The 23,170-nt window shown below is 36.6% G+C and overlaps 1 protein-coding gene across 2 annotated transcripts in view; it reads right to left on the bottom strand.

The window, feature by feature from the left end:
* The window catches only part of stab2 (stabilin 2), a 42,702-nt gene that overhangs the window by 7,456 nt on the left and 12,076 nt on the right, over positions 1–23,170 (bottom strand). For both annotated transcript variants that reach the window (XM_053241830.1, XM_026923064.3), the window contains exons 18-53: positions 22,366–22,518; positions 21,531–21,590; positions 20,264–20,359; positions 19,677–19,763; positions 19,397–19,508; positions 18,446–18,626; positions 17,677–17,770; positions 17,113–17,271; positions 16,680–16,775; positions 16,174–16,269; positions 15,590–15,637; positions 15,328–15,464; positions 14,637–14,745; positions 14,437–14,514; positions 14,262–14,351; positions 14,059–14,166; positions 13,102–13,233; positions 12,128–12,256; positions 11,666–11,734; positions 11,469–11,549; positions 9,988–10,183; positions 9,780–9,875; positions 9,617–9,662; positions 8,732–8,811; positions 8,521–8,646; positions 8,344–8,417; positions 7,567–7,638; positions 6,185–6,304; positions 5,796–5,840; positions 5,473–5,553; positions 3,115–3,261; positions 2,910–3,044; positions 2,134–2,193; positions 1,819–1,995; positions 1,569–1,658; positions 650–796 (exon numbers count right to left, since the gene is read on the bottom strand). In XM_053241830.1, the coding sequence (XP_053097805.1) occupies positions 650–796; positions 1,569–1,658; positions 1,819–1,995; positions 2,134–2,193; positions 2,910–3,044; positions 3,115–3,261; positions 5,473–5,553; positions 5,796–5,840; positions 6,185–6,304; positions 7,567–7,638; positions 8,344–8,417; positions 8,521–8,646; positions 8,732–8,811; positions 9,617–9,662; positions 9,780–9,875; positions 9,988–10,183; positions 11,469–11,549; positions 11,666–11,734; positions 12,128–12,256; positions 13,102–13,233; positions 14,059–14,166; positions 14,262–14,351; positions 14,437–14,514; positions 14,637–14,745; positions 15,328–15,464; positions 15,590–15,637; positions 16,174–16,269; positions 16,680–16,775; positions 17,113–17,271; positions 17,677–17,770; positions 18,446–18,626; positions 19,397–19,508; positions 19,677–19,763; positions 20,264–20,359; positions 21,531–21,590; positions 22,366–22,518 (3,807 nt within the window). The remainder of the gene's footprint in view (positions 1–649; positions 797–1,568; positions 1,659–1,818; positions 1,996–2,133; positions 2,194–2,909; positions 3,045–3,114; positions 3,262–5,472; positions 5,554–5,795; positions 5,841–6,184; positions 6,305–7,566; positions 7,639–8,343; positions 8,418–8,520; positions 8,647–8,731; positions 8,812–9,616; positions 9,663–9,779; positions 9,876–9,987; positions 10,184–11,468; positions 11,550–11,665; positions 11,735–12,127; positions 12,257–13,101; positions 13,234–14,058; positions 14,167–14,261; positions 14,352–14,436; positions 14,515–14,636; positions 14,746–15,327; positions 15,465–15,589; positions 15,638–16,173; positions 16,270–16,679; positions 16,776–17,112; positions 17,272–17,676; positions 17,771–18,445; positions 18,627–19,396; positions 19,509–19,676; positions 19,764–20,263; positions 20,360–21,530; positions 21,591–22,365; positions 22,519–23,170) is intronic.

Raw genomic sequence — 23,170 nt, 5'->3', positions numbered from 1 at the left:
CCAGTTTTTGAGAACTTGTGTTAGGCCTACAACAAAGCGTCATATCTATTTCAACTTCTTTTAAGTATAAATTTTCTCCTTATTCTCAGTAGCATCCCAAACAAATGTAGCTATCCGAGGTTAACTGTGTGTGTGTGTGTGTGTGTGTGTGTAAGTAATGTTAGCAAAGTTGAACACATTTTAAAAAGTAGTTTTATATTTGATTTTATTTCAAATTAATGAACTCGAAATATTCTCCATTTACTGTGACAGAATACAAGGACACCTCACCTTTCAAGCGAGAACGTCAAGACAAGAGACACTATCTGAGATGGGGAAAGGGGGCGTGGTTAAAAAAAATCCTGTACAACTGTCAGTCATTCCAGATACATATGCTGATTGCCTCATCTGCCATTCTTATTGGGGGAAAGAAAATAAGACTGCTCTTTTGGCATATTTTTTCATTCTAGCCTACTCCGATATTAAAATGCGGTGCTCCTACACAAATTGTGTAAAAGCTCACCCCTTCACCTGCACCCCCTGCTTACCCCTGCAGTTCCCCACAGTTTGAATACCCCTGCTGTAATGTATTTTATTTTGCACACTCAGCAATGCTGAACTGAACACCATGTCAGTACCATGCCATAGTTTAGTACAACGAGGCACTTACAGTAATGTCTACAATGTCCTTCTTATCACAGCGTCCTCCCAGGCTGGGTGGTGTTAGCAAACAATCAATACCATAAATAAGGCCTTCGTTGAACTTCAGATTCCTCTTTACAATTCGACAGTTCTTATCGTTGATATACAGTGCCCCCTAGAGGAATGGGAGAAAATAATATCATTATTCAGGGTAAACATGAAGAACTCTGAAATCTGACGTTTAAAGTAGCACAACACAACCTTTATAAAGTAATCTATACACTTTTCCTCCCAGCAACTGCTTTCTGGCTTTTTTCCAGAATAGTTTATATTTTTATAAATAATTAATGGTACATATCTGTTGACTGAAAACACACCCACACATCAGTCTGTTCAATTAAACAAGAAATAAAACACTCGTGCTATTATAGGAAAATAACCAACGATGGACTGGTGTGATGTGTGTGATGCCAGACATTGATTATTTTCCAATAACAGCATACCCTGATGTGTTTTATTCCTCTTCTACTACACCAATGTACCAATGCTAACAATTCTTTATTTACTAAAAAAAGACAGGTTGTGCTTTTTATCTGATTATAGTTACATTTAATGTTGTGGAATGTCCATGAAACAAGGTAGGTCCTTTTACACCTTATGTCATAACAACTCTTAACAGTTGTTCCTCACCACCCTCTTTTTTCTCTCTCTTAAAGTTAAAAAAACAAAGCAAAAGAAAAAAAAAAGTTACAGCTTTATCTCTGATTGTTGCAAAGACTCCTTCCAAATATGCTAAATAACACCTCCTCACAGAAAACTTCACCATAAAAAAATTTCACTGTGTGCAGTCTGTTTATGTGGATTGTCTGCCATACAACACCCTGTATAAGTTGTTCTGTGTTGTAAATTCTTTGTCGTAAATTAGTTTTGCTTTCTTTGTCACTTACTATGTGGTCTTCTCCAACACAGCTCACAGAAATATCAGAGCCTTGAAGAGTCTTGAGTGAATCAAAATGCGTCACCTCTGCAGCATGCAACTAAACAGGACACATACAAATTTATTTTCTTTCTACCAAACACACTTCCTGATTCTTTATCTATAGCACAGCTGGAAATGACTGTTCTTTTGGGCTTCAGTGCAAATCTAATCAGTGAATTATTTGAGATTTGGGCAGCACAGAAATCATACTGGCTCACCTTTTTGTCTCGCAGGATGTGGTACTCGAGATACTCCACCAGTTGAGCTCGGTTATGCAGGGCATACAGAAAGTCCTTTTGTGCTTGAGGTAAAGCCGCCATGGTGGAGTCTGTCGGCAGGAACAACGTGACCGGCTGGTGGAGACGGTCCTGTATTTGTTTTATCACCTCTGTATCCTACAACAAGCCAAGTCACAAACGTTTTTACTGAAACGTTTTTTATTTAAATCATTTTTACTTAGATGATGAATACATGCCAGAAATGATAGTAGATGTAAATGTAACGTGATAAATGACAAAAATTTTTGTACACACTTCCAGCAGTTTGTAGAAAGTCTTGAACCCATGTTGATCAGCTACATCTTTGAGGGCAGACTGTCGGGAAAGGAAGATGACATAAAGCTAAGGTTATTTATTGATAAATGAGTAAGTAAATGAATATGAATATATAAATATTTTAATGCTGTTTGGTGATGTAATCTTAAAGTACTACTAAAAAATATGTTATGCGTTTATTCATCAAAGTTGAGTAGAAACAAGCACAGATTTGAGCATGGCATATGAATGAATTTGCATCTGATTCGTGAAACAGTCCTACAACACCAAAACATACATTGATTTGAGGGTAACTGATGAATCAGCTTCAGCTTCGTGGATTAAAAAAACACCACTAGTCCCTTATTTATGTCATATGCATATGCATAAATTTAGCCATATATTCATCTAATTTACATGAACCACTACCTAATGTATGCATGACTTTCAGCAGTGAGCCAAAAAGAAGAAAACAAAGCTTCAGCAAGTTCTAGTTACCCAAGATCTGAGAAAGCAAGCAAATCAAGCAGAATAAATTCATTTCAGAAAAGTGGAGTTGCATATAAAAAATATTCTATTTGGAAGCCTTAAAAAATTGAAATAAGATAAAATCCACTTTGAACACAGTTTTAACTGAGTGAACGGAGGAAAGGATGGTCCAATAAATTGTCTTTTGCAGTTCCATGTTTTTGAAATGAATTCATATTAGTGAGATTAATGATATACATGTCACTCAGCTGTAAGGAACAGTTCAACAGTAAAATGCAAACACTTACATTTGGTTTGTCCATCTCTTCCATCTTCTGATAACTGGGTGGAGTCAGAACAGTGTCAATTTCGTAGAAAATCCCGTTGCTACTTTCTTGATCGCTGTACACCACTTTGGCATTGTTATTGATTTGTATCGTACCCTGGGGACAAAGATCAGGTTTAGATCTCAGATTTTGACTTAAGCCTTTATGCTGTGGTCAGACTGGTTACCTCAGAATACGAAATGGTGAGGATTTCACCAGTGAGTGTGGTGAGGTTACGAGGTTGCTGCAGATCTTCTGGGAGAAGGCTCCGGCATGGCACTATGTGGTACATCAGGATCGCAGCATTTTTCACGTTATTTAGCATCTGTTGATTCTACGAAAGGACAGAAGAAGAAAACATATCAGAGTAAACAATGAATGAAACAAAGCAGGAATGATGCAAAGCATAGAGAGGGCCAGGTGAGGGTCAAGAGGTGGTCCATCCTCAGTGGGTAGGGTGTTAGGGAATAATATTTTCAAGTCAAATCAAGTCAAGTGGCTTTAGTGTCATTTCAACCATATACAGCTGGTTAGTACACAGTGAAACGAAACAGTGTTCCTCCAGGACCATGTTGCTACATCAAACAACACAGAGCTAAAAGAGACTACACATGACTACATAAAGTGCTTGTGTAAATGTGTGCAAACAGCACAAGACAGTACAATAACTACTAAAACAGGACAATAGGCACAGTAAGAGACAATACAGTGCAACTTATGAATGTAAGCATCAGAGTCATTTCTGAATTCATTATAGTTTTGACATGAAGTCTATTTTGTTGTCAACTGATGACAACAGACTTGAGTGCAGAACTGTTCATAGCAATTGCTGTCCTAAGGCTATCATAGTAAAAGTGTTTGTTGCAATTGCAGTCTTAAGTCATCTTTATGGTTTCTAAGTGGTACCATCCACAGTAATCTTATGGCCAAATATACAGAATGTCCTAAGGCTATCGTAGCAATTGCAGTACTAAGTCATCTTTATGGTTTCTAAGTGGTACCATCCACAGTTTTCTCACTGATCTTTAGGCTGTCCATATGGGGCCTTCCTCAGCAGCAGCGAGCGGTTTTCATCTACAGTTAACATTATGGGTGACTATTCAAATTACTTGTAATTAAATTTAATTTCAAATTAGTTGTAATTTTTCATCCTTATTTTCACCTTTATATACAGGGTATACATACTCTCTCTTACCTTATAAAAGTTTGAGGACATCAAATCAGCTTTCGCACAGACTTCCTAAATAGGTGAAGTTGTAACCTGTGTTCATTAGTAAGGAATAAAACACTTCCAGACATGCTGTTATAAGAAAATAATCAATGACGGGGTCAAGTGATGAGCCCTGCATGCAAACCATGATTACTTTCTTATAACACCGTGTCCTGAAGTGTTTTATTCCTCATAAACCACAGCAATTTGACAATTACTGTATATCTCATGTTTTTAAAGCACATCATATGTTTTATCCATTATAGGTACATTTAGGGCAGTGGAATGATCGCTAAATGAGTTCCTGTTCCTTTTATCACTTATGTATAAGCAGTTGTTCCCTCACCAGCCTTTTTTTCTCTCTTTGGAACAAGCAGTTAGACAGAAAATAAAGGAAGAGCTTAACCTCTAAGACTCCTCTCATCTCCTTCCATAAATATGAAATAACATTCTCCATTTCAATGATCAGGCCTTTTTCTTTGTTAAATAACAACTTTATAAAAATATCTGTGCATATGAGTCCTTTTAAATTTGTTTTTACTATAGAAATGATAAAGTATTATAACAATATATAAACCTGGTATAATAGTGGTATAATAGTTGTAATGCAAATGAACCTTCACCACTTTGAGGAACCAAGGAGCAGAGACTTCATCCCAAAGTTTCATGAATATACAAACTAATAACTTGCATTGCTTTATAAAATGTTTATGCAATACTTCTGAATGTGTTATGAAGGCTCTCTGTTGGTACACTGCACATAAAGTGTTACGCAGATGGTATTTTCCATCCTAGTCTTTAGTAAAGGACTAGAAGATAGTTAAATTGATTCATGGCCAAACTATTAATGACAGTTTACAACACTGCCTCATGTGATGGCAGATGGCAGAAGTATATGAGTGTATTCAGAGAATCATCTTATGGAAGCTCATTTCCACCTTTTAAAAAAATCTTGTGTATTGTCTCATTAACTATATCATAATTTCAAGGTGCTAAGTCATATTTAAATAATACGTCATAATTATGAGATACTATACCATAATTATCAGATATTAGTCATAATCTCAAGATGTTCAGTCATAATTATGTCATAATTTTGTGACTAAAAGTCATAATTCTGAGATATTACCTTATGTTAGAACCATAACACAGTATCTCAAAATTATGACTTGTTATCATAATTATAAGACCTTGTACCTTGAAATTATGACTTGTTATAATTATGACCTCAAACGATTACTTGTTTTCTCATTATTATATATATTTTTTAAGTGGATGAAATAGGCTTCCTTAGTAAATCAATATGGAAAAGCTTAATCAAACAATTGCACGTACCTCCAGTTTGTGAAATGCATTATTATTAGGAGCAAACACAGTGTATGGGCCTCGGCTTTGAAGATAATAGACATCAGCTCTCTGGAAATAAAAAAAATATAGAAATGTGTTGTATGTTACATGGCAGCTCATTAACGATCATGAATATATGTTACAGCCCGACAATGATCGTCTTAATTTTTGGTTTATGCTTTAAAGTGCCATGAATGCAGAATTGATCATATATATCTTGTTGTTCTTCTTTGAAAGCATCTTTGCTTTACAGCATTGCTTTGCATTTGCCTAATACTTTTGCACAGTACTGTAAATATACACAGACTTACTTGCAAACTGAAGTAGAAGTCAGTCAGACCTCTCGCTCGAAGCTCCTGAAGTCAAAATGTGACACAGATTTAAGTTAAACAACAAAATATATGACACACTTTATCAGGTACATCTAGCTTATACATTTCATTGGCCATATTATTAGATTCACCTACAATATACGTACACGGTGTAGAGATGTACTAATAATTTGTCGGTATGTCTGTTGGATATCTGTTGCTATTTTTGGTGAGCTTTTCTTTCCTTTCTACTGGTATGATAGATATTAAATGTGATACAGTAAGTACCTGTACACATAAAATGGCCAATAACTGTAAGCAAAATCTAGGTGTACAAAATAAGTGTATTGGACAGTATGAGAGAAATTTGAAAGCTCTAGTGCGCTAACCTGTATGAGTCTGGCTTTGCAGTTTATCCCATCTCCAATGTAATCTATTGGGCAAGTACAGTTCCTCTCTCCCGGGCCTGTCATCGTACATTTGGCAAATTGGTGGCATCCTCCATTTTTCTGACAAGTATCAGGTGAACACACTCAGTCACAATGCGTCAACAAATAATGAATTATACTAATATATCTATATCTATCTATCTATCTATATATACTGTGTGTATATATATATATATATACACATATATACATAAATACAAAGTTCCTATGAACGTAGGTTATAATGCATAATGCATTATAATGTGCATTATAACCTACGTTCATAGGAACTTTGTATTTTCTGTAATAGTAAGTGTACTGAAGATTATAATGCATTAAACCATACACCTTTCTTAGATTCTCAAATTGTACTCAAACCCAGTGTTTACTACACGTGATGACACATAATGCAGCATTATGCATGGTTATTAAAAGCTTTTTAAATGGCTTTTAAATGTGAATGAAATCTCATTTACAAAATCAAAGGTGTGTTGCAATGCATGATAAATTGTGTCACACATATTACTGTATACCTAAACCTGTGTTACAATACATTACAACAACAGTATCAACATTATGCTGATTAATAGATTATAATGCATTATAACATGTAGCTAATGCCAGGCATTATAAAGTATTATGCATGGTATATAAGAAGTTACTGAAGACAAATAAACAAATATAACAAGTTAAAAATCCATTTACAATGTCTTATAATGCATTACAACATTAGTGTCTAGAATATATTTATGAATAGAATATATTGCATCATAACATGCCATTATATGGAGTTATATACTCATGCTTTTGTATAGTGCTTGTAACTATAACTATTTATTAGCATTTATACAGACCCAATATACAGTGCTATTATAAAGTATTACATATGGCATATAACAAGTTCCTGAAGATGACTGAATGTAATGCATTTACAATGCATTATGAAATATGAATTTGCAGGATTTTTTAAAACAAGATTTTGCATTGTGAGTGCTTCAGTATCTCATATTTTGTTTGATATTTCATGCATTGCATTTTGTAGCATTATGAAGCCTATATACAGCATGTTTGAAGATACAGACACAATGTACATCACATAAAGAATAATGCACTTGGCGTAAATAGTTATAGTTCCTTTCTCTTGAAGATCATAAGACGAAGCTTATCACGTGACACATAGGCACATTATTAATAATGGGTTCGTAAGAATATACTCATGCCTATAGAATTCATAGGAAGCATAAACAAATCGTATGATGCAGTTTCTTATATATTAGATACCAAAGCAAATAATAAACAATGTATAGTGTATGGGAAAATTATACCGAGAGTGTATTCTTTACCTTTCTACACATATTGATAGGAGAACATGTCTTTCCATTTCCAGAGTGGCCTGGCAGGCACACACATGCTGACTGAAAGCACAGAAAACTCAGTGGTTTACTAAGTGCTTCACTGCTTTCTTCATTTTCCCTGCAAAATCTTCTGTTATAAATAACACACTTTTTACTGTTATTTTTACTTTTTTTTTATAATACACTTTTTACTGTTAACATTTTTTACTGTTTCTATAACCCCTTGCTATGATTTGAATAATAAATTATTAAAAATAAATAAATTAATAAATCTGTAAGGGAAAGACACCTACAGTACTTTAGAATCAGTACACTAGGGATTTAATATGACATACAGTATTATGTTCACAAATTCCTATTAGTGGCTTTGCTTTTTGTTCTATTTTGTATTGACGTTAGAGTGTATGTTATGAAATTTCTTTTATATGATCAAATCATACATCTACTGCATTATCGCACAAACGTACAAGCATATGAACACAAATCAGCTTATACAGATATTTTATGGTCAGATATTAACAGTAAATAAATATTAAAGTGAACAAAAGACCTTCAGATTGAGACTGAGGACTGAGAAGGTCACGGCAAAACTTCTTTCAACCAATTTTTCAGGTTTTGCCTTATGTTTTGCATTGTAAGATACTTCCATTCCTGGAAATCTTATAAAATAGAAGTAGATTTTCCCTTTTTCATCTAGAAACCAAATTCACACTCAACTGTAAATAGCTATGCGTCTTGTTGCATATTGAATTTTGCTTTTGTTACCTTGTTTGGTCCTGTGTGTATGCACTCTGAATTATTACCACAGCCTCCACTGGCATCCAGACATGGATTGATTGCTAGAGTAATTCACATAGTCAGAAACATTAGCATTTACCACAATGACCATGACACAATATATACTTAAAAAAAAAATACATAAACAGAAGATGGCAGACTTACACACACACACTTGTCCATCCCCTGCATGGCCGGGATTACACACACATTGCCTGCGTCCTGGGAGAGTCCTCTTACATACAGCATTGGGAGAGCAGCCTCCATTATTCTTTGCACAAGCATCCACAACTTGGAACATACAAACACAGGTCAGTGTCAAAAGTGTGCTGTGAAATGTGTGTGAGAGCTTTGAGAACTTTAGAGCAGCATGTACCTGTGCAGCGTGTACCGTTCCCCTCATAACCAGCTGCACAGCTACAGTAATAGGAATTATCCGGTATTTTAAGCAGGCAACTGGAAAACACACACACACAAGGTTGTTGTAGTAGAAGCAGTAAAAGCACAAAGCAAACACACCAGTTTGTAATGTTATAGGATAGAGTATATTGATCTGTTTCCTTGATCCTGTGTACTGACTTCAGATTTGTCCATATTTTTCCTTGGTCTTAGTACTGTATGGATCAAAACCAATGATCAACATTTTTTGTAGGTTCTTGGATACTTTGTTGTTGCTTTCCAGCCAACAGACATAAAACATGGTCGTATATATCCCTGTTAATTCAAGCAATTATCCAATCAGCCAATCATGTGGCAGCAGTGCAATGCATAAAATCATGCATAAGTATATGTCAAGGGTTAATGTTCATGAGTCAGTAACTCTGACCGTGGCATGCGTTGTTTGTGACAGATGGGCCGGTTTGAATACTTCAGAAATACTCACAGAAGAATGGTGCAAAAGACAAAACATTCAGTGAGTGGCTAGTTATTGGATGTTCTGAGGGCAAAAATGCCTCGTTGATAAAAGAGGTCAGAGGAGAATGGCTAAACTGTTTCAAGCTTACAAGAAGTCTGTGGTAAATCAAACAGCCACACTTTACAAACGTGGTGAGCAGAAAAGCATCACTTAACACACATCACACTGATCCTTGAGGTTGATGAACCACACTGAGCCTGGGCCTCAGATAGCTGAAGCTCTTAGCCTGGATCTGCATGGTTTTATTGCTGCCACATGATTGGCTGATTGGATAACTGCATTAATGAGCAGGTGTACAGGTGTTCCTAATAAAGTGGTCAGTGAATGTATTGAGACTGCACTCACTTTGCACTGGTGTGGCACTTCCCTCCGCACATGTCTGAGGTAATGGCTGAAACACAACAACGAGCCATGTATTTACTCACCATGAAAAGGAAATGAATGAATAATGTGTGTGTGTGTGTGTGTGTGTATATGTGTGTGTGTTTGTGTGTTTGTGTGTGTTTACCTATGGAGCAGTAGATTCCTCTCCATCCCACATCACACTGACAGTTACCGTCTCCCTCCAGACCATCATTACAACGACCATTTACACACTTACAGTCTACAGGATGAGAACAGACAGACAGGGAAATAAAAAAGAGCAGAGTAAAAATGATCATGAAGTAAGTAGAGTGTAATAAAGTGATGATAACAGAGGTAGAGTCCATGGATACCTTGATCACAGTGGATGCCATATTTGCCAGGTTGGCAGTTCTCGCAGGCTGTGCCATTAAAGCCAGGGTTGCATTGACACACACCAGTGCCGTTGATACCATCCATACACACACCATTACCAAAACATGGCTGGCCTTCAGGCCCTGGACAAGTCTCACAGTAAGTGCCATAAAATCCCTCACAGCACTTCCTTACCTAGAGAGAGACAGAGGATAGAGAAAAATGCGTCTAAATAGGTCTTCATAATACAGAATATCTATAATACATACTCCAAATATCACATGTATATTTGACTTAATGCAATTATTTAAAGAGCAACACTATTACATGATTAAAAAATGTAACAAAAACAAAACAAAAAAAAAAGTTATAAATTGGTGTTATAGTTAAGCCATGTGCCATGACGTCACCATGAAAGAGGGGCGTGGCTTATTTGAGTGACAAGCTGGGTCATCTATTATGCACAAATTTAGTGAACCTATTTTTTTTAACCTAACTGAGCTACAGAAACAATTAAGAATGGGTTATAATTTGCTTTAATAATGGTATATATTTGGATTTTATTTTTACTGTAGGTTTACTTTGTTTTCCTAAATGTCACATTTTTCATATTTTCTGTATTGTGTTGGGTGAAACTTCATTTTACATTAACTGAAGCACAGTGCCAAACATTACATAAATCCTTCTAGAAATGAAGTGAATGCAATATTTATTTATTGTGCAGTCTAGGCTTTTTTTATTTACACTGTGTGCAAGTTTCATTTCTGCACTTTCTCACCATGGTTTAGAAAATATAACATGGAAGCTGTCTGTATTGGGCTGTCAGATTATGACATGTGCTATAAGCCTGGTGTGGACCCCAGAGAAACTGCCTTTCTGTGTGTTGTCTGGTATTAAATGATATGCTGATCAACATAGAAGCATACTGCAAGCAGCATGAGTTCAAATCCCAACAATGCCATAGCCATCCATCTTGGGAACCATGACAGCAAAATTGGCTGTGCTCTATTGGTGGAATCGATGGCATACTCTCTCTCCCCCCTGTCAATCACAGTAACACTAGCCAATCATGGGTATCTGTGAGTTCATGTATGTAGAAGAGGGTGGATAGCGCTTTCCTCCTGCTGTTTTAAAAGATGTGCTTGGCTTGATACACATGTGTCTGAAGAAGCATGTGTTAGCCTCCCGGTTGGTAGCTTTTGTGTGATAGAGTTGGCTGGTGGGAGGGAATTGACAGCTAACCAATTTGGGGAGAAAATGAAAAAAAAAAAAACTAGCCATTGGAATAGCTGCTGTCAGTGTATGTCGCAAGGGCGCGTACACAATAAGCTTTACAAAGCAGAGATCAGAATACGAGTTTTCGTAATTTTTCTCTGTTGAGAAATTGAGTTAGATGAAGGATGATGTGAAAAGAGGAATGAAGGTCATAGGAGTTGCTCTTTAAACAATATAGGGAGGCACGATAGAAAACCATACGTACAATGGTGCGTTTTTCACAGGAGGCCGAGCAGCCGACGAACCGCCCATATTTCCTTATACTGAACAAACATCTCCTTGGTGACTTTGAATAAAAGACACAGAATCAGAGCACTTTGGCATAATAATACCAGTTATTTCATTTCAACAATGCAACACATGATGCTCATGGTTCGGGACAACTCTTTGATTGGCATTTACCAACTTCAGTTGCTTTGTTCCAGTTGGACAGCGACTCTCGGGTGGACGGAAGCAGTCCATACACCTTCCCTATACACAGTATCATCAGACACATACAATATCAATTCCATTTTATTCGTATAGCACTTTTAACAACATTGTCAGAGATCAGCTTTGGCGACTCAGAAGAGAGCCTATCCTCTTCTGGGTCACAGCATGTAGCTGTACAGGTGTAGAAGAGTAAAGACAAACTGTAGTAAGTAAAAGTCCTGGGATGAACACAGGACAGTCTTTATGATTACAGCAGCAGCTCTTACAAATCCAGTATCTGGCTGAGATTATCCACTGGAACAAGAGTGAGATTTGGGCATAAATGTCCAAATCTTGGGACACATTCATGACTGAACAGTTTAGAATAGTGTGTAGGTATGAGATTCAAAAGATAACTGAAGTAGAGAGGTTTGAGAAGAAGTTAGGTCATACCCAAAAATATCTGCTGGAGGCTGTGTCACAGCGGTTTTTAGGAATCTTCAGGACAGCGGACAATCCATGGATCACTCCTTTATCAGTCTCAATATCTGTAGCATTCATCTGTGCCTTGTTTACAAACCACTAGATACAAGATAAGAACTGAAATATAGTATATATACATATATATATATACACAGGTGAATAACTATATATTCTGGCTTATACGCCATTCCTCAGATATTTTTGGATAACTAGATTTTGAAAACAGTTTTGGTAAATGAGTATGTTTATAACTTTAATTCTAACCAGATTTATTTTGAAGAACTACATTTAGCAAAAAAAAATAAATAAATCCATTTACAGCTGTAACTGCTGAACATGTTCACACTCCCTATATGAAGGAACATTTCTTCAAAAATGTTTTATGGAGTTGAATGGACACTTATCTCAAACCTTTCAATCCAACCCTATGATAATTTTACCACAAGCATTTTAAAAAAATTAAAAATTATTTTTGTAAATTTGAATTGTTATGATTATTTTAAACTTGCATTCAAAATGTTGCATTTGCATTTATGTATTTGAATGACAAAAGGTGCTTTATAATGAGACATTTTACAATTTCATTTGTGATTTTTATCATGGGAAGGTTAACACACTGTGTATACAAGTAGTCGATGCAAGTAGTTAAAACAGAATTGCTACTGGGAAACATGAACTCCGAGCATATGCTAGATAATTACTAAGGCCTACATCCATGTAAGCGAGGACATCTTTTATACAAGCAATGCAAATGCAGAATGGCACTGGAAATGAGACAAACATGTGCTGGGAACATTAACATTTTGCTCAGATATGTTGGTAAATTGCTAAGAAAATATTGCTAAAATTATAATATAATTACACATAGTATCTACCTCAACCTCAACTTTCATCAGATGTCAGTTTTACAGGTTGATTACGGAAGGAAGGAGTATTTGACCTACATTGCTGTCATTGCGGAATATACCCAGCTGATAGGAGAATCCCAGCATAGTGTCTTTATACAGACCGTCCTGCAAGTCGCCCTGCAACAGAGTCTCATCCAGGACGATGTGGTACTGCGTCACATTCACATCCTAGACACAAGAAATCATACAGACACACATGAACACAAGCCAGGTCATACATGCACACACATATGCTATCATAGCTAGAGTCCCTGCTTGCACATACATTGTCCTTAACCATTACATGACAATTACCATACCAAACAATCTCTCTCTCTCTCTCTCTCTCTCTCTCCATCAGTGAACAGTTGATAATTTCAACAAAATAGACTTCATCTGAAAACTATAATGAATTTTCCTGTTTACACAATTAATCGCACTATTCGTTGTCACCCAGATGAGGATGGGTTCCCTTTTGGGTCTGGTTCCTCTCAAGGTTTCTTCCTGAAATCGTCTCAGGGAGTTTTTCCTTGCCACCTTAGCCTCTGGATTGCTCATTACGGATAAATTTATAAATTTATAAGTTTATAATTTATATCCTGAATTTATATATTTCTGTAAAGCTGCTTTGTGACAATGGCCACTGTTAAAAGTGCTATACAAATAAAATTGAATTGAATTAAATATAATATTGTGTAAAATGTGTTTATACGGTTGAATGCAAAGGTTTGCTTTTGAGTGAAAAACAGCATACCCTTATTTTACCCTGTGCTCCACATAATCTAAGGCTAATAATAAACAAAACTCATAATCTTTGATATTTTTAAGGTTTCCATAAGGTCTGTTTAACCTTTATTGAAGGAGTCTCCAGTGTCAGTGCATGTAATGGTTGTAATAAAGGCTGAGGACCAGTGTTCTACTGCATGCATGTGAGTGTGTATGTGTGTTTGTGTGTGTGTGCGCAAGTGTGCGCATGTGTGTGGATGCGTGCGCGTGCGTGTTCACAGCTGGTACCAGTGAATCCTGGCCTGTACTCTTCAGGTATTCTCTGATGGCGCTGTCTGTAGGGGCAAAAACTGTAAAGCCAGAGGCCTCCTCTATCTCTGTACTCAGGTTGTATGTCTAAAACACAACAGAAATTAATTAAAATCTTCACTTTTTCGTTAAAACAAGAGGCAATTGTGTCTGTTCCACAGACATTCTCATTTCAAACCTACCATAAGAGCATTCTTGAAGAGAGAGAACTGTGGTGTCTTGTCCAGCACCCCGAGTAAACCAGTACTCAGTTTACGTTCAGAGATTAGGACCTGGCAAAGACACAACACATTAGTGGGCATTTCTAAATAAATACTTTAAATTCTTTTGCACAGTTTTAAAAGCCAGAACACTTGCTTTATCAATCAGATGAATGAGTCCATTCTTGGCGACTATGTCTCCTGATGTAATAGTAGACCTGGCAACCATTGTGGTCTAAATAAAAATAAAAAAGGTGCAATTTTAGTGAAAACTTTACTCACTTTACTGTTATGCTGTTGTTTTTTTAATGTGGGTGGGACTGTTATGAAGCTTATTAAATTGACACAACGCTTTACCTCATTGGTCCAGGAAACAGGAAGTGTTCCTCTTAAAACAGAAACCAGTTGTGGAAAGGGGTAGGTACGCAGGTCTGATAATCTATAAAGCCCAGACACCACATGGCCCCTAAACACACACACACACACACAGCATTTTAGTCACATGTCACCATAATTTATTCATTACTCAGGTTTATTCAGGTGTCAACAATGCAGAAACAGAACCATTCAACTGATATGTTATTATATGCATTTTTTAAAAAAAAAAAATATCTGTTTCAGTCCTAATGACTTAATTTAATTAACTACAGTTTGATAGCCATTAAGTTTTCAGTTTTCCTTGACTTTCAGTTTCTTCATCAAACTGGTATCAAAATATCTTTTAAATATAAAAAAAAAACCTCTTTGTTATAGTAAAGCCTTTAAAATGATTATTGGGCTCCATTTATCAAGCTTAATATGAAAATTGTTTCAAGCCGAAACTGTACAATCCTTTTGGGAAATAATTTAGCTTTTTTTCTTGAAATAATTGCATAAAATAATCTATACACAGACAGCAACATGAGTTCAGGATCAAGTTGTGAGGTGGCAATAATCATTATTTACATAAATCAAGAGTGGGGAAGATTTAATCATGGGTTTATTCTTGACCCAGGTGAACACATTTAAATCAAATGGTATCCAGACTACACTGTGATATAGATCTTACATGACCAGACTTTGAACGTTGCTGCTGGACAGCCAGAAATCCTGATCTTCTTTGCTCATGGCGTTGATGGCTGCTAATGAGGGCACGAAAAGAGTGATGTTCTGCTTCTCAAACATCATCTGCATGAGATCTGCTCTCTGTGGATCATTAAAGAACAAACATGATGCTTGCCTTTGACTTTCAAAGATATCTTAAAACAAAGCTTTAGAGTTTTTTTTTTAATACATGACCAAAGTTATAAATTGGAAAGTGTTGGACTTACAGTGACCCATGTATTGAATCCACTCAGGTCAAGATTGCTTTGCAGTTCCTACAAAAACACAGTGATGTAATTGTGATTTGAGAAAGCATATTTGTTATAACAGAAGTGTAAAACAAAAGAATTGACAAAGGAACGTCAGAACAGAAATAGCATAAGGATTGTGTTGAGGAACGGATTACAAATGAGAGCACTCTAAAGCTGTTCAGATGATATGGAAGAGGCTGTAGTCAGTTATAAAAGCAAAGGGAGGGCAAAAAAATCATTAGTGAATATTTAGCTCACACCCAGAATGGAAGCTGCAAACTTTGAAACTGATATCATGTTGATGTTTTTTTTCACTCTTGATATCTTAGCATCCACTTTTCATTCATTTCAATTACTTTTTTGTGATATTAGAGAAATATCCCTGAAATCTAACACCAAGCACTTTAAATCTTCTTCAATCTATCCTAAGGGTGTACAAACTTGTGCACTCAACGGTATGAAGTGTGCATGTAAGTTAGTCTAGAATTTGACTGAACAGCTTTTTGGTGTCCTAAAATCTTGAAATGTTGATCAATTAAAGTCGTGACTAGCTTTCGTACCTGTGCCAGAGATCCATAGCAAATTCTTCCATCTCCTGTGTAGCCGGTTTGACACACACACTCAAACCTTCCAGGATACATCATCACACAACTGGCCTAAAGGAAAAACAGGAGTATTTTAATTCATTCAATCATTCATCCTCAATAAGCTCTTTATCCTGGTCAGGGTGCTGGGATATCCAGAGCCAATCCCAGGAACACTTGGCATGAAGAGGGAATACACTCTGAATGGGATGGCAGCCCATCACAGGGCATTATGCATACACACATCTACTCCCTCACACACTCAGTCATGCCTAGAGGTAATTTAGACTCACCAATTTACCCTTATGAGAGGCGGGAGGAAACATAGAGGAGACACATGCAGACACGGGGAGAACATGTGAAAGTTAAGAAAGACAATAACCTGAGCTCAGGATCTAACCTGGGACCCTGGAGTTGTGAGACAGCAGTGCTAAAGAGTGTGTGTGTGTGTGTGTGTGTGTGTGTGTGTGTGAGCTGCTCACCAATTGATGGCATCCTCCCATCAGGTTTACACACTGATTTACAGGCTCACAATCTCTCCCAGTGCCACGGAAATTTCTCGTGCAAACACATTCATTCTGAAAAGAAAAAAAAAAACATCACAGCTGACCGACTAGATGGATGGATTGATGGATGCATGGACAGATGGGTGAATGGATGGATGGTTGATTGAATGGATGGATAGATGGATGGATGGATGATTGCATGGATGGATGTAGTTGATTGGGTGAATGGGTGGATTAATGATTGGATGGATGGAAGGACAGATGGATTGATGGTTGATTGGATAGATGGATATTTGCATGGATGGATGTAGTTGATTGGGTAAACGGATGGATGGATGGATAGAATATATGTATAATATGAATAAATAGAGTAATATTAGGGATGGATAGTGTAGAGAACAGTTCCTACCTGCCCAGGACCCACATAGACACAGGAGGCGTTAGGGTGACACCCTCCTCTGGACGGCTCCAAACAGTTATTAACAGGCTGACACTCATCTCCATCCTCTTTCCACCCACTCAGACACTCACACTTGTGTCTTCCCAATCCCAGCTGTACACATCTCGCCTGCGAATGATATTAGGACATGCATTTTCATGGATTAGAGTGAAATGATCAATTTATTACAAATTTAAAGCTGAATTAAGTAAAACTGAATTTTAAATTAATCAAATTTATTTAAAAGAACAAGCAAATAAATCTAGTTGGTTGATGCCATTTTGGCCAATCAGGAGTAAGGGAATCAGTATGAGACTGTCCAGTGAATCAGCGAATTTAAAATGTGTTGTGCCACTGAAACATAAATTAGAATATTGTACATCTTACATTTTAAAATTGAATTTGAACCATTTTGGTGAACTTTAAATAAAAATTTAATCTCAATTCTAATGGCACATCAATCCATAAAGCACACACATACACACACACACACACACATGTGCACACATGTGCACACACACATTCTTGACCTACATTGTAACTGCAGCCCCCATTCGGACTCCATGTACACGGGTCTTCATGCACACACTGCAATCCATCGCCCATGTAACCAGGCTTACAGACACAGCTTTAATAAAGATGTATTAAAAAATAGATCTTTAGCTTAATTCAATCTATGCATGGAAAAGCATATAGTAAAATAGTAAGTCAGTAAAATCAGCACATAAATTTTATTCATGAAGCACAGTAGGACTGGGTTACACCAAAAATATTAGGTCTGATTTGTATTAAGCTAAGGAAGATCTATAAAATTCAGCTGCACCAAAATGTAAACCTCAGGATTGCATTTAAGCCCTCATTTAAACCTGATTTAAAAAGAAAACTTACTTTACTCTTAATCTTACTAATCATTAATTTAAACTCAGGTTTAAATTTTATTTAGGGATTCATTTAAAACTTGCATTGGAGGTTTTTAAATTTAAAAAATGGCAGCATGTATGAAAGAGTGCCTCAGAGGAAAGTTTTTACTTAAAAAGGAAGAAAAAAAGGTTTTATAATGATTATTCTTTAAAGTTGGGGTTTACTTGTTTAGACAGATTCATTTATCATTCATCAAAATAAATCCTCCATCCAGCATTCACTCAGGTTAAGGTTAAGATTTTATTTGATTTGTTTAGCCAGATTTAAAATTAAGTAGCGCAACACAACATGAAGTAAAATAAAACATATATTAGGTTTAATCTGTTTCATTTCAAACTGGTAGATTTTGGGGTTTTTTTCATTATAAAAGCAGGGCACTCACTGTTCCTCCCCTTCTCGTTCCAGGATGCAGTTGGCGTGGATATGGCATGTTTGGCTCGGCCCACAGGGAAGTGCATGTTTATCACACAGCTCTCCCGTGATGCCTTGCTGACAGGAGTGTGGTTTACACGCTCCGTTTGCTTCAGGCCGATTGTCACAAACACCACGTACACACCGACAGGCTGAAGAATTTGGATTTTTATGTAGTAGTTTAAACAGGGCACAAAATATGGCAAAAATATATCTCTAGAGCAGAGGGTATCAACTGCACTGAAAAAAATAAAAACTAAAAAAAATTGTGTGGAAAGTAATGTGTTTAGTATTTCTCAGCTGAAAAAAAAATGTTTTGACACATTTTGAACACAAGTATTTCAGTGGACTGAAAAATACAGTAACAGAGCCGTAGTTCTGCATCTCTGGTTTATAACAGACCATGAAACATCTCGGCTTCTGTAGCAGATCCTCTGTTGCGTCTTATCCAATCACATGCATTTGTGTAAATTATTTAGCTGACGGCAGCTCATCAGACAACAGACTAGCTACAGGGCTACAGACATTAGCTCAGAAAGGGAAGTGTTTTCACAGACCTTCATAGATTATTTTGATTAATGAACTTCAGCATGGCTTTTTAAAAAAGAATGCCAATGAAATAACAATGTTTAAGGACAAACAGACAAGTAAAATTTGTGTTTATTCTCCCCCATCAAATTCAAAACAGATGTGTCTTATCTGTTCAGAGTCCATGGCACTAGCCAAACAGAAACATTGAAACAAAACATAACCACATGAAATTGTCTTATTTATAGCCATCAACTAATGACTAATGGTTAAGCAATAAAAGATAACTATTTTTGCTATTCAGTAATGTTATAGAGTTGATATAGAGTAGTCTGTGGTATTCCAGAAGCTTTCCTGTTCTTTATAAAGCAGTGAGTTGAGGGTAAAATCTTACTCTGGTTGCAGAAAGGGCCGTATTTGTTGGGGTCGGCGCAATACTGGCATCGCCACCCTTTGAAGTTGGGCTCACACTGACACGTGCCGTTGCCTTCTATACCATCCAAACACTGAAACAGCAGAAGAAAGTGATGAGCTGTGTGTATAACTGTATCTGTATATTCACTGGTGAGGTTTTTCATTTTGAGAGCAGCATGCAGTATGCATGAGTGTGTGTGCATGAGTGTGTGTGTGGGTGCGTATGTGTGTGTGTGTATACATGTGTCTGTATCTCATACCTTGCCATGAGATGAGCATGGGGCACTGAAACCGCTAGGACACGGAGAACAGTCTGGACCATAGAAGCCTTTACAGCACTGAGGGGTCTAAAATAAAGTCACCCAAACTCACATGTTAGAAATCACACAATTCATGTGTGAATTATTCATGTTATATTTCACACATTTCACATGTGACCATTTTCCATATAGTTCCTGCTTTTTTTCACATGCAATTTTTCACATGAATCATTTCTTTTCACATGGTATTTTTATTTTTATTATTTCACATGCAAATTTCTTTACTATATTTCATTTATTTGCACATGTACTTTTTCCATATTTACAGCATGTGGTTTTATTTTTCACATATGATCACATATTTCTCATGTGATGCCACATGCACTTACTTGAAGGCATTACATGGTTGAAATGCACCTTCACATGTTTTTCAAATGCCAGAAAGCATCAAGCATTTAATTAGCCATTGTGCAAAGACCAATAATGAAACTCCATACTTCTTGAAGTTACACGCTTCTTAAGGTTGCAAGAGCAGATCTTAGCCATAATGAGTGATATGTGTGTGAAATGTTAGGCGTCGTACTCACAGTACGGGTCTCGTTGCAGAACAGACTGCAGCCTAGAACAGGAGCGTCCATGCCGAAAGTTCTCTTCATGTACACACAGCCTGTGGAAGTTGTGTTCTTCACAGAGTGGCCACAAGAGGGAGAGATTTTAGATATGACTTTAAATGTAATTTCAGAACCAGCTTATTAGGCTATTCATTTAAAAATGATTGCTCCTTAAAACAGCTACACTAATAAACTGCACATACTACTACGTTAGATCTGAGGCAAATAAAGAGACATCCATCCATCCATATTTACTTATTTATAAGCTGCTTTTTCAATGCAGTGTCTTCTTCACGTTTCATTTTCATACGAATCACATACATACAAAGAATAAAATTAAAGCACAGTTTAGGGCATAGGTTCTAAACCTTTTTGGGCCAGTTTAGGATGTGGACGGGATCGCAGGAAATTTTTACCAACCGTTATTTTTAGTTCTATGCATATAAACTTGAATATGGGATTCATATTTAATAATAATTAAAATTCTCAGGTTTTTATTATTAAAATTTCATTATCCTTCATTCAATTTGGAGCTCCTCTTTAACCCAGTTTACAGCAGACTGCAGTCCAACATGCTGTCATGTTAAACTAAGTGGACAGGGGCAGCGTGCAGTGGCAGAGTGGCTACTTGAAGATAAAAAAGTGTCTTTATGCATGTCATTGATGTGGTTGGTAGCTTAACACGCTACAAAATACAATATTTATGTTACGTATATTTAGCATTGTATGTCTGCTCTGGCATTGTTTAAAACCCACCTTTGTGAAAGTTCTACCTGCTATAAACCATAGACGTGAACATTTTTATTGGATTAACAAACTTTACAGGATAAAATACAGTGGTTTACATGTTTAATATTTACAGATATTTGCACATTATATTTTCTAAACCAGTGTCAGAAAGCACAGAAATGAAATGCGACGTGCCCTGATCCAAATGAGCTGTATGAATGTAAAAATTGGCTATAGGCTTATGAAAATGCTATGTGAAAAAGCGACTATCCCCGACAGAATTCTGAAACCTTAAAATGGGATCACTGGCCACAAAAAGTTTGAGCACCCCTGGTTTAGGGTGACTTTAAGGACTTTCCTTTCAACAGGAAATTAACTACACACCATCAGGTTATTACTCAATTAACCCATATTTTCTAGTAACTTTCAAGATCAGGTGGACTACTGGCAAATATGAAATGGACTGTTCTAATGGAAAAATACAACAGTTACTGAACACTGAGTATCTCCTTACCAGTGAGACGCCGGTTGGGCAGGTAGCCCTGGAGACTGACGTACAGCTGACACATGGACTCTGAGGACAGGAAGCAAGATGGTTCTCTATAAGTGCTTCTCTTTAATAAGCAGGACTAACTACACTTTATCAGAGTTTCTTTAGTCTTGGGTTCACTTTGAGACTTGCTTATTAGCTGAGGATTGGGTGGCTGGTATAAATGTGCTAGCAGGGCTAAGCTCCTCCTGTCTTTCATAGATAAAAATGTTTCATTTTTGCATCTGCATTACTATTTCTGTTAAAAAATGGAGGATTATTTTGGATTTCTGTGCAACCAAGTGTAACAGCACCACCACCACCACCACCACCAGTTGTAGGAAATGACCCAGACTGGTGTGAAGAACAGGGGTTAGGGCTGATTACTTTCTAGCTCAGACTGTAGATTCATGCAGCCTGTCAGTGACCATCGTGTCAGGTGATTACACATAGATTTGATCTCCATTTGGACTGATATTTTTTCAGCACACCCGTAACACATCGTCAGCACTGATCGAGAAGGTGCATGTGAAAAAAAGTTGCAGGTGTAATGAACGAGAATGAGCTGGATGATCTACTCTTTTAAAAATACACATCCAATTAAAGCACAAATGACAGAAAATTACAGGTCACAAAACAGTAAGTCTAGTGTTTTTCAGTTTGAAGGAAAGTATTACAAACCACATTATTCTTATTACTGTATGCCATCGATTAAAACCTTGTGGTATAATGCACTGTTCAACCCTAATAGCTTTATTGTTGAACTATTGATAGATATTGTTAGATTGATATTAGATAGCCATCACTGGCTGATTCTCACCTTATAAACGTTACTTTCCGTCAAGTCACATCGATGAGGAAGAATGGGCTCTATGGATGGTGGGATTAAAACATCTACCAGTGAATACAGACATCCGTTCTTTGCCTCAACATCTGCCTCAGCTACTGCTACCCCACTGACCAGGATTTGACCCTGTTTATGGGCAGAAACCATGTTCCAAAATCTTTAATATTTACAAGCCTAACAATCATTTTACCATTTCAGTTCAACGTACTTATAATAGGCAGAAATTACTGCATAAGAAAGATGTCACATACAATAATTCAAATTATCACTTGAAATCATTATTATTTTCAAACAATAGTATTTATTTAACTTAAAAGCTTTGTCCCAAAATTACTGGCTCCCCAAAGAAAGATGTGGTACAATTTATTGCAGTTGAAAAAAAATATGATTTTGATCATGATCAGTCTCAAAAACCTATTTTTTCCTTTTGTACAATCATTTTGTCATCCATCAGCAGAGAAAGCTCTACCTGAGAACCAACAATAAAATGCAGCACCTGAACTTCACCAAGCATCAGTGGACCTACAGTTGGAATTGACTGTTGTGGTCAGAAATTTTTTTTTTTTTTTTTTTTAATTTATTATTATTATTTTTTAACACAGTCAATATGTCTAGTGAAAAATCAGGACTGTGTGAAAGTGTGAAAGCATCTAACCCACAGTAAAATATAATAGTTGAGGGGTATTTGTTTGGGTTGAGGGGTATTTAAAAAAATGATGAATTGCAGTAAGGAATTTTAGCCTAAAATATGGCTGCCTTTTTTGCTCAGGGTGCCGAT

This window comes from Pangasianodon hypophthalmus, chromosome 18, assembly GCF_027358585.1.
Source record: "Pangasianodon hypophthalmus isolate fPanHyp1 chromosome 18, fPanHyp1.pri, whole genome shotgun sequence".
Classification (NCBI taxonomy): Eukaryota; Metazoa; Chordata; class Actinopteri; order Siluriformes; family Pangasiidae; genus Pangasianodon; species Pangasianodon hypophthalmus.
This window is presented reverse-complemented; position numbering and strand designations above follow the sequence as displayed.